The following is a 12,577-nucleotide window of genomic DNA, read 5'->3' as shown; positions in this document are numbered from 1 at the left end:
ATTAAAGAGGAAAACAAAAGATAACACATCTGATACACTTCCAAATTCATTTTCACTCCCTTCAACTATATTTGATTATAAGGAAAGTACTTTTCAAGACATTTAAGAAGTAAAGGAAAAAGAAATATTTTTAGGACATTCAGAATTCACTTAACCATTTCTTTAGTTGAGGGCAGAGATGGGGAGAATTGCAGAAGGTAGTGAAGCCAAAGGTGTATCCTCTCCTAATTCTACTATTCTCATCATCTTAACCCATCTGTTCACTATTCCAGTCATTGCTACTAAGCATAGTTTTATCATAATATACATGAATGTCAAATTGTTGGCGTTCAATAGATTAGAAATATTTTTCCCGTCACATTATCCTACATGTTCATGGTCTTCCTTGATTTACCTTCCAGTATTTACTGGGCTTCACTTACCATTTATGTCTAGCTTAACTTTTTCTGACTTCACCAATTGCTGCTAGGAACGTGGCTGGTCATTCAGCAACGTAAACCATATCACAGGGGAAGACCTTGAAATATCTGGAGAGACTGCTCTGCTCCAAATACTCTCAATCCAAAGAGGTGCCGGGGAGCTGCATCTGTTTGCTGAAATTTTTGTCAGCTTTTTTTCACTGTGGACAATAAAGCTGGAGAGAAAAGAACCAAATAACCCAACAGGAAATAAAGATGAGTGCTTAAGAGTTGATTTGAAGTGATCTGAAGCCCACCTCTCGAAGGCTTGCTGGACCTATCAAACTTTTCAACTTGTCAGATTGAAAACAACTGTCAGAAGACCTAGAAGAGTACAGTGTTGCTGTGACTCAGTGGTGTATAATGCAGACCATCTACCAGCTGGGGAAGGAAGCAGTTGTAACAGGTATTTTAAAATTCAGCATCCTTAGAAATCTGTAGCAGAATTAATTCTGTAAAAGAGAAGACAAAGGAAATCAGGTCATCAGTCTTTTTTTTTTAATGCAGCTTAGGAATGATGTGTACCTGCTATACTTAAGTTGTCATTTATCTTATTTGTAGTGATAAAAATAAAATCTATTTCCTTTATCTTTCCCAACTAAATACTTTTTTAGTTTCTGTGGAAAAAGAAGAGTTATTTTAGTTCTTGTTTTTTCCTTCAACTTTTATACTGTCAGTCTGATTCAGAATTCTCCAAACTTGATTCTGATTCTATACAACCAGAAAAACCACACAAGCATATTATAAGAAAAGTTAGTTAATATAAATGGCTTTGCATAGTGAATGTAAATATTATAGTCAAAATTAATTTTTAAAAGTTACGTCTTACACTGTGAAAGGACTCTAAATTTTAAAAGCTCATCGCAAACTTCCTAGCCTTACTATTACATAAATATATCTTTGAACTAGTTTGTGGTTCTGTTGAAAAACAAAATCAAGTTAATCTGAAGTTAATTTACAAATAGGAGCGGATACATACTTTCCAGATTTCAGACTGAGGGATAGAATCTCCTGGTTAGTTGTATAAAAATAAACATTCTTTCTCCTTTTGCAGATTTGTAAAGAAAACTTAAATGTATCTATTAAGTCCTGAATTTGTCACATTAATTCTCCAACCCTATTTTAACTCCTCCCTCTCCCCCCCCTCTTTTTTAGGAACAAAGGGATTCATTCCTTCATTCCTTATTTTAACTGTTGCAGTGAAGATGGGTTTTTGGACTTTAGAAACCAGGAGATACCACCTAAACTACAAGACAAACCAAGGACTAATTGCACACTGAGGAAAAGAATACCTAGTACTTGAAGATTGAATCTTGAATACCTGCTGAATGCTCCTATTGAGATTTTTCCTAAACAAGCATCTGTAACATTTTAGGACAATTCACCGGAGAAACATTGATCCCTGGGTGGAATATCCTACCATTGACCAGTCTGAAGAGTTAAATCTGGATTTGACTGCTCTATTCTACCAGGAATATTGTTAGGCTAGCCTTTAACCAGCCACTAAACAATTGTAATCATTAATTGACCCAGCAGTTCTTCAAATATCAGATTAAAAGATGAACAGATACAATTCTTATCCCTATTAAAGACACAAGAGTTTTCTAATATTTTGACTGACAATGTAACTTATGTTTTCTTTTTAGTTTGTTAGTGACAGTGGTTTTCATTTTAATGCTGTTTGGATATTCAACGTAGTACAGGTTTCCCTGTCTGAAAGTAGGGCATTCAAAACCTTTCCTAAGCTAAAATGGCATAAAGCAAAGAAGCAGTTACCTTAGGATACATGTTGCTGAAAAATTGAGATAATGCATAGATGCTAGCAGACACAGTTCATAGCTGTGGCGGCTGAGGCTGATGGTAGTTCCCAGGGAAAGAACTTGGCAGTGCCTTTATCACTCCTCAGGAGTGCCGTTATCACTACTCAGGGTGCATGCTGCCTCTAGGTTTGCTGTGAAACGCTGAATGCTATTTTTGCTTTTTGCCTTTTTTCGTAAAAGCAAAAAATCTTTGGTTAATGAAAACAGGTACTAATGTAGGCCTTTCATATAATGTGAAGTGGCATAAAGCGAACTTTTCGAAAAGTAGGGGGATACCAGTAATTATTCAGTATCGTGTAATTGTGTAAAAAAGCTACAGTGTAAGAAAACCCAACAATTTTAGTGGTTGTTAAAACATTTTTATTGTATTTAATGATAATTGCAGGACTTGAAACCAGATTCTCCTCAGGATAAGGGTCATTGCTGTTTAGCTAATCCATAGTTTTAATTTGCTTTAAAATATTCTGTATTTTAACATTGGAACTAAGTTACAGTATATGGTCAGATTTTTAAAAATTTAATTCAGGTTTGATTTGACAGCCTTTTCTTTTTGTGGTTTTACACTGCGAATCCTATTTAATAACGTGCATCAGAAACGTAGTATTCCTGTGGCAAAGTACATTTTCAGAAAGTTTCATTATCTTTCACTTTTGGCATTTGCTTTATGAACTTAGTGCTAGGACAGGCAGCAAAAGCCTGTTTTGCACCTACTCTGTTGTTAAGGCACTGTGGAGAGACAGAGAAGTACAACACTCACATCTTTGTCTTCGGAGCTTGTCACAATATAGTTTTCAAATGAATGAAGATGACTTTCTGCCCTCAAATGAAAAAACAAAGGCATACATGCATGAAAAGTAAATTACAGAACTATTTCATTTATCCCACAAAGCCTGCTGGAGATGATCCTGCAAATGTTGAAGTACCAAAAAAGGAGCAGCTTATGATTGACAAAAACATGGTTTGTGCTGAGGAAGTGAGTGATTAGAGTGAGCTAGAATGAGCTATATAGGTTGGCTATAAGAGGAGGGGTTGGACCAAGGGTCATTGATGACTTAAAGGAGGCCTGTAGGTGAGAGGTGCTGATGGAATTTTCATGATGTTGAGACAGCATATTCCCTTTAGCTATAGATAAAGCTTGTAGGTATTAGAAATGGGCGTAATTCCTCTGGTTGCCTTCAGCTGTAGATAGAACATGCAGCTATTATTACCTGAGCCTCCTATTCAAACCTGCCTTTATGTGGAAGCCCTGAGGTCTGATTTTTGGAGGAGGAGAAGTGTATTTACAGGGTGGGGAGGCTTGAAAGTAAAGCCAGAAAGCCTCACTCATTTACATTTTCAAATCAGTGGTAAAAAACTAGTCTTTTTAATGTAACTGATAGACGTAAAGAATTTTTATAGATCTAAGGTTTCTGTATAAAAATCATATACTTACCAGGTTTGTGTTCAGTGGAATAACTCAGATAATTATGCCTGGAATACATTTATTATTAAAGCCTTTTGTTCCTCATTTGTGTCAGAAATAATGTACAGAAAAGTTCCTGCTCACAGTATGATTAAAACTACTTTCTAGTTGATAAAGCAATCTTATTTTTTATTTATTTGACTAATAAACACATAATGTATTCTAGGTACTAGAAATACAGAAGTAAACAAAAACAGGCTTATTGGAATTACCACTAATTCTCTTGAGAACTGTATGCTGGACGGGAAAGCTTTAATTCACTGTATACCACTCCTGCCTAGAGGCATCCAGTACAGAAGTTTCCTGTTTTTTTTTATTTTAAACGCTCACCTGACCTAGTGATTTTCAAATAGATGAAAATAACATATGAGTTACCATTCTAAAGTAATTATTTCCCTACTTTGGGTGTGGTTAAGAAAATTTTTTTAACTTGGAGTTTAACATTCTTTTTTTCTGTTTTGATTTTTTTTTAATAGGTTTCTAAGCATGAATCAAGGAACAGAAGAAGCAGAGCAGATGATCGGAGCAGCATTTGTTTCTCCCCAAATCTAGAAATTTTAGTTCATTATGTACACTAGCCAGTGGTTGTGGACAACCATTTACTTGGTGTAAAGAACTTAATTTCAGTATAAACTGGCTCTGGGCAGCACTGGTGATGCTGTGTCCTGAGTTGTAGCCGCTGTAATTGTGAATATTAACTGAGATAGTGAAACATGGTGTCCAGTTTTCTATTGCATTTTTTCAAGTGGAAAAGTTAACTAAATGGTTGACACACAAATTGGTGGAGAAATTGTGCATATGCCAATTTTTTGTTAAGATCTTTTATTTTGAACTATACTGCTTTGAGATCTCATTTCAGAAGAACGGCATGAACAGTCTTCAGCCACAGTTGTGATGGTTGTAAATGCTCACAATTGTGCATTCTTAGGGTTTATCCATCCCTGGGGTTTGCAAGTTGTTCACTTAAAACATTCTTAAAATGGTTGGCTTCTTGTTTGCAAGCCAGCTGATATGGTAGCAACCAAAGATTCCAGTGTTTGAGCATATGAAAGACTCTGCCTGCTTAACTGTGCTAGAAATAACAGCATCTAAAGTGAAGACTTAAGAAAAACTTAGTGACTACTAGATTATCCTTAGGACTCTGCATTAACTCTATAATGTTCTTGGTATTAAAAAAACAAGAAAAAAGCATATTTGTCACAGAAATTTAGTTAACATCTTAAACTGAACATGTATGTATGTTGCTTAGATAAATGTAATCACTGTAAACATCTATATGATCTGGGATTTTGTTTTATTTTGAAATGGGAGCTTTTTTGTTTACAAGTTCATTAAAAACTATAAACTGTTTCTGTAAGGAAATGAGATTTTTTAAAACAAAAAAAAATGCCTTGCTGACTCACTACGAAATCAAAATCTCCCCAATTTTTTAATAGACTACTTCAAGCCATTTGTTACGTAATATTCCTTTGCGAATCATTTTAGATTTAGTGTCATGACTTTTTCTCAAATTTTTTATTTAAAAATATTTTTTTTCCCTGAAGCGGAAAGGCATTCTTTCATTTTTCTTTTTTTTATGACTTGTAGGCACAATACCTAGTGCTGCAGCTGCAACTGCCAGGACTTGGTATTGTAACTTTTGCAGCCTCAGACTAACACCTGGACTGATTTTGAATAAGAATGAAAGCGTTAAAGGGTTTAACTACAAAATGAAACTATTGTTTAAATTCCTTGTTGATTGGCTCTAAGCAGATTGACTCCTAACCTTGGAGAGCATCCTACCCTGTGAGGTCCTTGTGACTGCTGACCCTCCCTATCCCCCACCCATTTCTATAAATTACCTGCAGTTCATCTCTCAGTCTTATGTGTGGCTCTTTTCTTTTTCTGACCCAAGAGAAAGAAAAGCTTAATAACTAATTCTTTAGTGTAATTTATTCATTTATAGCACATCAGGATAAGTTAAAAGAACTTTTGTCTAAAAATGCTGCCAGGCGCCTATTTGTGTAAATGTAGGTATTTTGTAAAATAACCTTGAAATTGTAAATTGACATGTGTTTGGTCAGATTGTGTCAGGTTTGTTTTCTTCCTTTTTTTTTTTCTTTTTTTTTTTCTTTTCATTTGAAAACTATGTTAGCAATAATTAATTCAATGATGACCACATTTTGCCATTAAAAGATATATTAGCACCATCATACTGCAGAAATCTTAATGAGTATGAACTTTGGGGTAGGCAGCTTCTTTGTTTCCTTCTATCCACCCGTGTTGGTTAAGGTATTTGTTTCTTGACTAATAAACCCTTTGATACTTTTAGCCAGAAATCAGTCTCATAAAGCTATTTTTGAGTATAGTTTGTGTAAAATAAAAACGTTTAGCTTTGGTAATAACTTTTCCAAGCTGAACTCCCTCTAGCAAGATATTTTTCAGTGCTTTTATTTACTATGCACTTAGACTATGCACTTTTTCTGAAATATTTTTGTAACACTTTTTTGTATTTTTGCCATTTGAAAAGGTTGTGGTGTAGTTGGTCTGTAATTAAGTTGCAGATTTAAAACTGCTGTTAGCTTTGTAAATCAAAATATAGGTGTTTTTGTCCTGGTATATTGTCATTCCATCTACAGCTGGAGCTGGAATACCATTGATCTTCTAGCTACCATTCATTTTCTTCACAGTTCACAAAAGAAGAATGTGAAATTCAGTGAATGCTGTTACTAATCCTGTCGGGAGATGAATCTCATTTCACCAAAATTAAATTATGTTTTTCCACTAAAATGATGATACAAGTTGAAGACACATCACTCTGAAATTGGAAGACCTCACCACTTAAGGCTCCGCAGTGGCTTACTCAGCTGAACTCTAGGTTACTACTCTTTACTTTGTTCACCCATTGGGGGGTGCAGTTTTTTAAATGTTGGGAGATGGCCATTCTAACTACTGTTGAATGTCTCTGTTTTGGGAAGGTATAACAAGAAAATAAAAAAGAATATATATGAAGGGAGAGACTGGTTATCTCCTCCCATACAGTTGTGCTCATGCTCCTATGGCCTGCAAGTGGAATTTTGGAGGGTTGCTTTTACTATTATTTTCTATCAACAAATATTAAGAGATTTTTCCTATTTCTACTAGTCCTTGCAATGTTTTGAGCAGATTATACTTTAATAATTATAAATTTAATTCCATTATAATAAAAATACCAAACAAAAGGATTTTAGAATCCAAGCCACTGAGCTAGTTTTCTCTTAACATTTGCTGAAATATTGAGATTATGTTCTTGTAACTTGACTAGAGTGAACCATGGGAAGGGGTGGCCTAGATGTTTTCAGCTTAGCTCCTAAAAATTCGCCAGTAGTTTGTGAGATGAGATAGTTGACTCTTTCTGAGCCAGACTGATAGCAGTATTTTAGGTTTTCTCTTTGTCAGTTTTCAAGACAATGATAACCGTGTGACCAACATGTAAGTAGGTCTGTGAGCTATAGTAAAATGTTACAAACATAAAAATTTTAGGTATCTCAGATGTGCTGTTCCTTTTGAAGTGAGACTATACTATAATCACGTGATGGTTGCTCACAACATTTGGGGGATCCCCCCAAAAAATCTTCCACTCTTCTCTGGAATACATTTATTGACAAACTTTTAGTGCACTTCTCATCTTTCAAACAGCCTAAGATGGCGATGAATTGAGTGTACTTGATCTAGCCAGGCTATGCATTTTGTACTTAATCATCAAATAGTATATTGTTGAAGTAAAATGATTTATATTCTGAAATGACGTGTTAGGCCAGTTTTGAGGACATATGCAAATGGTATAGTGGAAATGTTGAGCAATATCAGAGCTGTTAGAGAAGCTAGCTGTCCCAAGACACATTTTAAGTTGGTCAAATTCACTGTGTCTGTTGCTTGGGGCTGTGGACCCACGGTGGCTGGAGTTCTACAATGAGAACGAAGGTGCAGCAAGTTTGAGAGACCTGGGAATTCAAACTTAATTCTGTTGTTTGGTCTCTGCTCCTTTTCAGCCAGGTGGGGCAAATTGGTTCATTATACCTTTTACTTTTACCAAACCAGATCCCTTAAAGAGGTTTTTCAAGAAACTCCTACTGTGTTGTTGCCTTTCATGTACATCTATCTGGATTGAAATTTTGAAGAAATGTTTGTAATATTAATGATTGTTTTTAGTATTGGGAGCAATGTTGAGATATTTGGTGTCAGTACCACCCAGGACCTGAGAGTCAAAGCACCTAACTCATTAGATGACTTCTACATGAGTAGAAGAGTAAAATGGAGGTGGAGAAAGTCTTAAAGAGACCAATAGATCCATGTCGTTCATCGTGAGGAGGCTAGCCAGAGCAATATAAATCATAGTTATTCGTCTGATAGTTAAATTAAGGATTTTTATCTGGCCATTTATCATTCCAATCATGTACATTTTTCATAGGTAAATATTTGTAAGAAGAGTTTGAAGAAATGATTTTAGCTGTTTTCCATCACAGTGCACCTTCCAGTTTGACTTTAGGATGTCAGAAACTGCACCAGCTGCAGAATTCAAAGGTGACCAAGATAATTCCATTTTAACAACTCACGGTGTAGTAGAGGAGATAGCAATTTTGTGCCCCTAAGTTACCATTACTAAAAAGTGAGCATTTGGATGCCGTGGGAGCACTTAGCAGGGACATCTAACTCTTGGTGGTGTTTAAGGCTTTTGGAAGAGTAGGCTAGAAGTCCAAGCGAGTGTGGGAGCAGATTCGTTAGATGGGGAGCAGCAAATGAAAGATGTGAAATACAGATAGGTAGGTGTGGCAGGTAGAGAATAAAATACAGAGCCATTTAAAGAATGGACAATATTGAAAGTGCCCTTTGGAAGGACCACAAAGTATTGATTGAGGGATAAATTGGAGGTTGGGAACCCATTTAAGTTGTTGTAAGAGACCAGGATCATTCCAAAAAAGGAAAAGCATTGTGGAATACCTGTCACTGAATAGGAAACTAACCTATCCAGAGAGTCCAAGCAAAGAGAATATAGCAAGGGAGGATTAGATCATTCATTGGGACTGAAAGGAGGACAGAGGTTGAACTCCCATTGCTCTGAGAAAATCATGAGAAGTGCCATAAAATCATGAGAAATGCTGAAGCGCATCATACTTGCTGAAAGTAGTAAGAATCGTGGTTGTATTTTAGAGGAATTTGTATGGTTCAGTTCTCCAACATGGTGACTATTTCATTTGGAGGAAGTGGAAAGAGGTCATTCCATTTTAAGATGAAATTTAGCAGTTCTATGAGTTGCTAACCTTCAAAAACCACTCTATTTGCCTTTAGCAAAATTCAGGTGTTTCATATCTACATTTCTTTGATGCCATTAAAAATGTTAACAGATTGCTTTAACTTTATACTCAGGAGTTAAGATAAAAACATTTTCTTTTCATTGATGAAATAAATTGCCCATTTATCTACTAAATAAATAATATAGTCATTGTTCAAACCAGCAAGACAAGCAAGAGCTTAATACTAGGTCATCTTAGTGAACTACGTCAAGACCTTGTGTTTTATATAGTCCTTTAGTTCACAAGGTGCTTTTTAAGCTTTTTCATTTTGTAATTTATCTTGATATTATTTAAAACAAAATTACAGCAATAGTACAGTGATCCCCTTATGCTCTTGGCACAGATTCAACAGTTGTTAACATTTTGCACCATTTACTCTACTGTTTGTACATTTGCTCTTTAAACATACACTTAGCCATTTGAGAGTGGGTTGCAGAATCATGACCCTGTACACGTAAGTGTAATTTCCTAAGAACTAAGGCGTTATTACATTAACCATGGTGCGATTATCAAAATCAGAAGTTTTTAATATTGACCCAACTTTCTAGTCCAGTCTATTCAGTTTCATCAATTACCCCAGTGTCTTTCATAACTTTTTTTTTTTTTTTCGAGTTCTGTCACAGATCCAACAAAAGGATCATTTCTTGTGCTTTGGTTGTTTGTGTAGCGTCTTTTAATTGGGGGACAGTTCCTCACCCTTTGTCTTTCATGAGTTTAGTATTTGTGTGTATGTAATAATGTTTCATTTACTTCCTAGCTGTGCTCACTGAAGGCCTAGAATCCATGATATTACAGTAGCAATGAGCACACCTAGCACCTAGATCTTGATTCCTAAATACTAAAAGAAACCATGGCTCCTTGGAGAAATGTTTGACTTCAGGGCTGGAGCAGAGAAAGTACAAGATGAACCTGGAACATTCTTTTGTGGCAGAAAGAAAGGAAATCTCAAAAAGTGATGGGTACGTTGTTGCAAGGACACAGGAGTCACTTGAAGGGTTCTTACTGGCCAAATCTGTCAATTACATTAGCAAAATAATGATAGCAACTTACTGAATAAGCACACATGATTTACATATTGATATAAAAAATGAAAAGGGGAAGTAGAAAGCTAATAAAGGTGAAAGTAATGCGTTAGAAAAGTCATTTAGCGAAAAGTAGCAAGCGCAGGTTTGACGAGTAGAACGTTCACATTGTCTTAAAAGTGTCTCCCTACCTACTGAGTGCTTGAACACTTAGAAAATATTCTTAGCCTTTTGTGAACCTCATTCTCAGTTTGAAAGTGGAATGATTGTCCCCATTTTAAAGATTGGCATACTAAGCTTTCATAAAAGTCCTGCAGAATTTGAATTTATGTAGAACTTTATGATTTTCAAAATTATGTACATCATCTCAATTCTTTTTTAACAATCGTATGAAACAGTTACTGTTACTCCCATTGGATAACTGAGGACAGTAGGACTACCTTAGGCAAGACAGCTTAGTAAGTTTTGCAGAGCCAGAACCTAAAGCTGATTTTATTTAGTTTTTCATACTGTTAAGCAGTGGTGTCCCTTCCCATTTTTCACCATTTTAAACCTAGAGATTGGTAATGTTATTTATATAGTGCTATATGCTAAGCACTTTTCTAAACGCTTTACCTGGATATGCCTAATTGTCACAGCTTCCCCTAAGGTAAGTCCTGTCTCCATTTTACTTCTGAAGATACCAAAGCAGAGGGTCGGAGGAAGTACTTCTGTTACTCTTGGTGTCACAAATGAGAACTAACTATACCCCTTTTAACATAATTTATATTGTCTGTGTGTCTTAAACAAGTACCAAACAGGATGGTAGCAGAGAAGTTAAAATCCAAAATCATATGATAGGAAGGTTTTCATAAACAAGTCATCCACTTAACTGTTGGACTGTTAGTAGAGTCCACATTTAGGACCAAATGCTGGAACTTGTATTCTCTAGTCTCTTGGAGATCAATTGATGTATGTGGAGCCCAAAAAGATGTACAGATGTGCTCAAGTTCCCACAACCAAGGCTAGAACCTAGGCCAAACAGTACAGTTCACATTAAAAAAAAAAAAAGGTTTTCCTAGTGGCACTTGCCATTAAGCCAGAGCGATTCTTAGATATATACTGCATTTACCAGCCAATCCTTACCTAGCTATCACCAAGTACCTCGTCTGTGTGTTATTAGGAAAAGAAATTGTCAGCCAGTTTTGCTGCTAAACAGTTATTAAAAATTGAAATTAATTTTTTAAAAATCAGCTTAAAACTGTTGATTGAGGTTGTTAGTATTGGATGGGTTTAAGATGTTATCCATATCTAATATAAGTAGGATGCATTAATAAAATTCACATTCTGCTGGATAAAGAATAAATTTGATCAAGTTATTTTTGCCTGTGGTTGTAAACATTTCATTTACAATTTTGGAGCAGTTCCATGTAATCAGGGTTATAGAGGTAGGTTATTCTAATGTACTAGTATAGTCACTGAAAGGATTTTCTCACCCGCTAGTACCATAGTACATTTATAGCCTGATAATTTCATTTATGGTGTAGAATGTATTAAGTAGAAAAATGTGGCCCTGTCTTACCATTACCATATTTAGTCACCATTACTGATGCAGAGAAGTGAAATAGTTTGAATAACCATTGGAAACAGTTTTGTCAGGCAACCATCCATTGGTTCTTTGCCAGTGGACAGTGGCACAAATCTTGGTGGTGATGAAGTGCTGTATTAGATTTTTGGGATTGGAAGAAAGGTGGGAGGTAGGTATTTTTAGAAACTGCTCCCAACAGTTGCTAAGTAAATATTTTTTTATTAATTGCAAAACTGATTTGCACTGTGCTAACATGTAACTCCATTAAAAATGTAATGTTTTAGTCTAGATCTACACACAGTAAAATGAATAAATTAGCCTCTAGATTTTGTGTGTGGGGGGGTACCAAAAAACATGAAGGTAAATACTTTGGACAATTTTTAATATCCTTGACTATCCTGTCCCCTTGCAAAATGGCAAAGAATGTTAAGTTATTGCTTTATCTTGAATGTTATATAATGGTGTGCATAATTTTTTAAGCCTGTGTACAAAAGTGCAAGTTTTGAGATTAATAGATAATAGAGATTAATAGTAGAAATTGGTAATTACTAATTAAGTAGTACTAATTAAAATTATCAAGTAATTTTACTTGATAAAATTATAATAGGGATTAATTTTACTTGAAAACAGATTATTAATTAAGGAGTATTTAATGGGTCTCTAAGTGCCAGACACTGCTACTCCGTGGGAATTCAGGGGGTGACAGTTCACATGAGACTATGCAATATGGGATGTTACCAAAATGGATTCAACACTAGTGGAACAGATGGAAATTGGAGAAGATAATCTCTGGATTGCATTTTGAAGGATAAGGCAAATACCTGAGTAATATGTAAATCATATGTAATTTTTTTACAAAAAGTTGAAATAATACAGAAGTTTAGTAGGAGAAGTTGCATGCAGCCATGTCCTTATCCAGACAGTTAGTTATACAAG

The 12,577-nt window shown here is 35.3% G+C and overlaps 1 protein-coding gene across 5 annotated transcripts in view; it reads left to right on the top strand.

The window, feature by feature from the left end:
* Positions 1-6,731, top strand: part of CSNK1A1 (casein kinase 1 alpha 1) — a 49,376-nt gene extending 42,645 nt beyond the window's left edge. For 2 of the 5 annotated variants that reach the window (XM_059917465.1, XM_059917462.1), the window contains exon 11: positions 4,217-6,731. In XM_059917465.1, coding sequence (XP_059773448.1) covers positions 4,217-4,224 — 8 coding nt within the window. In that variant the 3' untranslated portion in view covers positions 4,225-6,731. Of the gene's footprint in view, positions 1-469; positions 866-1,613; positions 2,735-4,216 lie in introns of those variants that run through there. The other 3 variants (XR_009502428.1, XR_009502429.1, XM_059917461.1) reach the window with 3 other exon arrangements.
* The last annotated feature ends 5,846 nt before the right edge of the window (positions 6,732-12,577 follow it).

The sequence above is a fragment of the Balaenoptera ricei genome, chromosome 3 (genome assembly GCF_028023285.1).
Source record: "Balaenoptera ricei isolate mBalRic1 chromosome 3, mBalRic1.hap2, whole genome shotgun sequence".
NCBI classification, from domain to species: domain Eukaryota; kingdom Metazoa; phylum Chordata; class Mammalia; order Artiodactyla; family Balaenopteridae; genus Balaenoptera; species Balaenoptera ricei.
The sequence above is the reverse complement of the archived record's forward strand: the minus strand, read 5'-3'. Positions and strand labels throughout refer to the sequence as shown.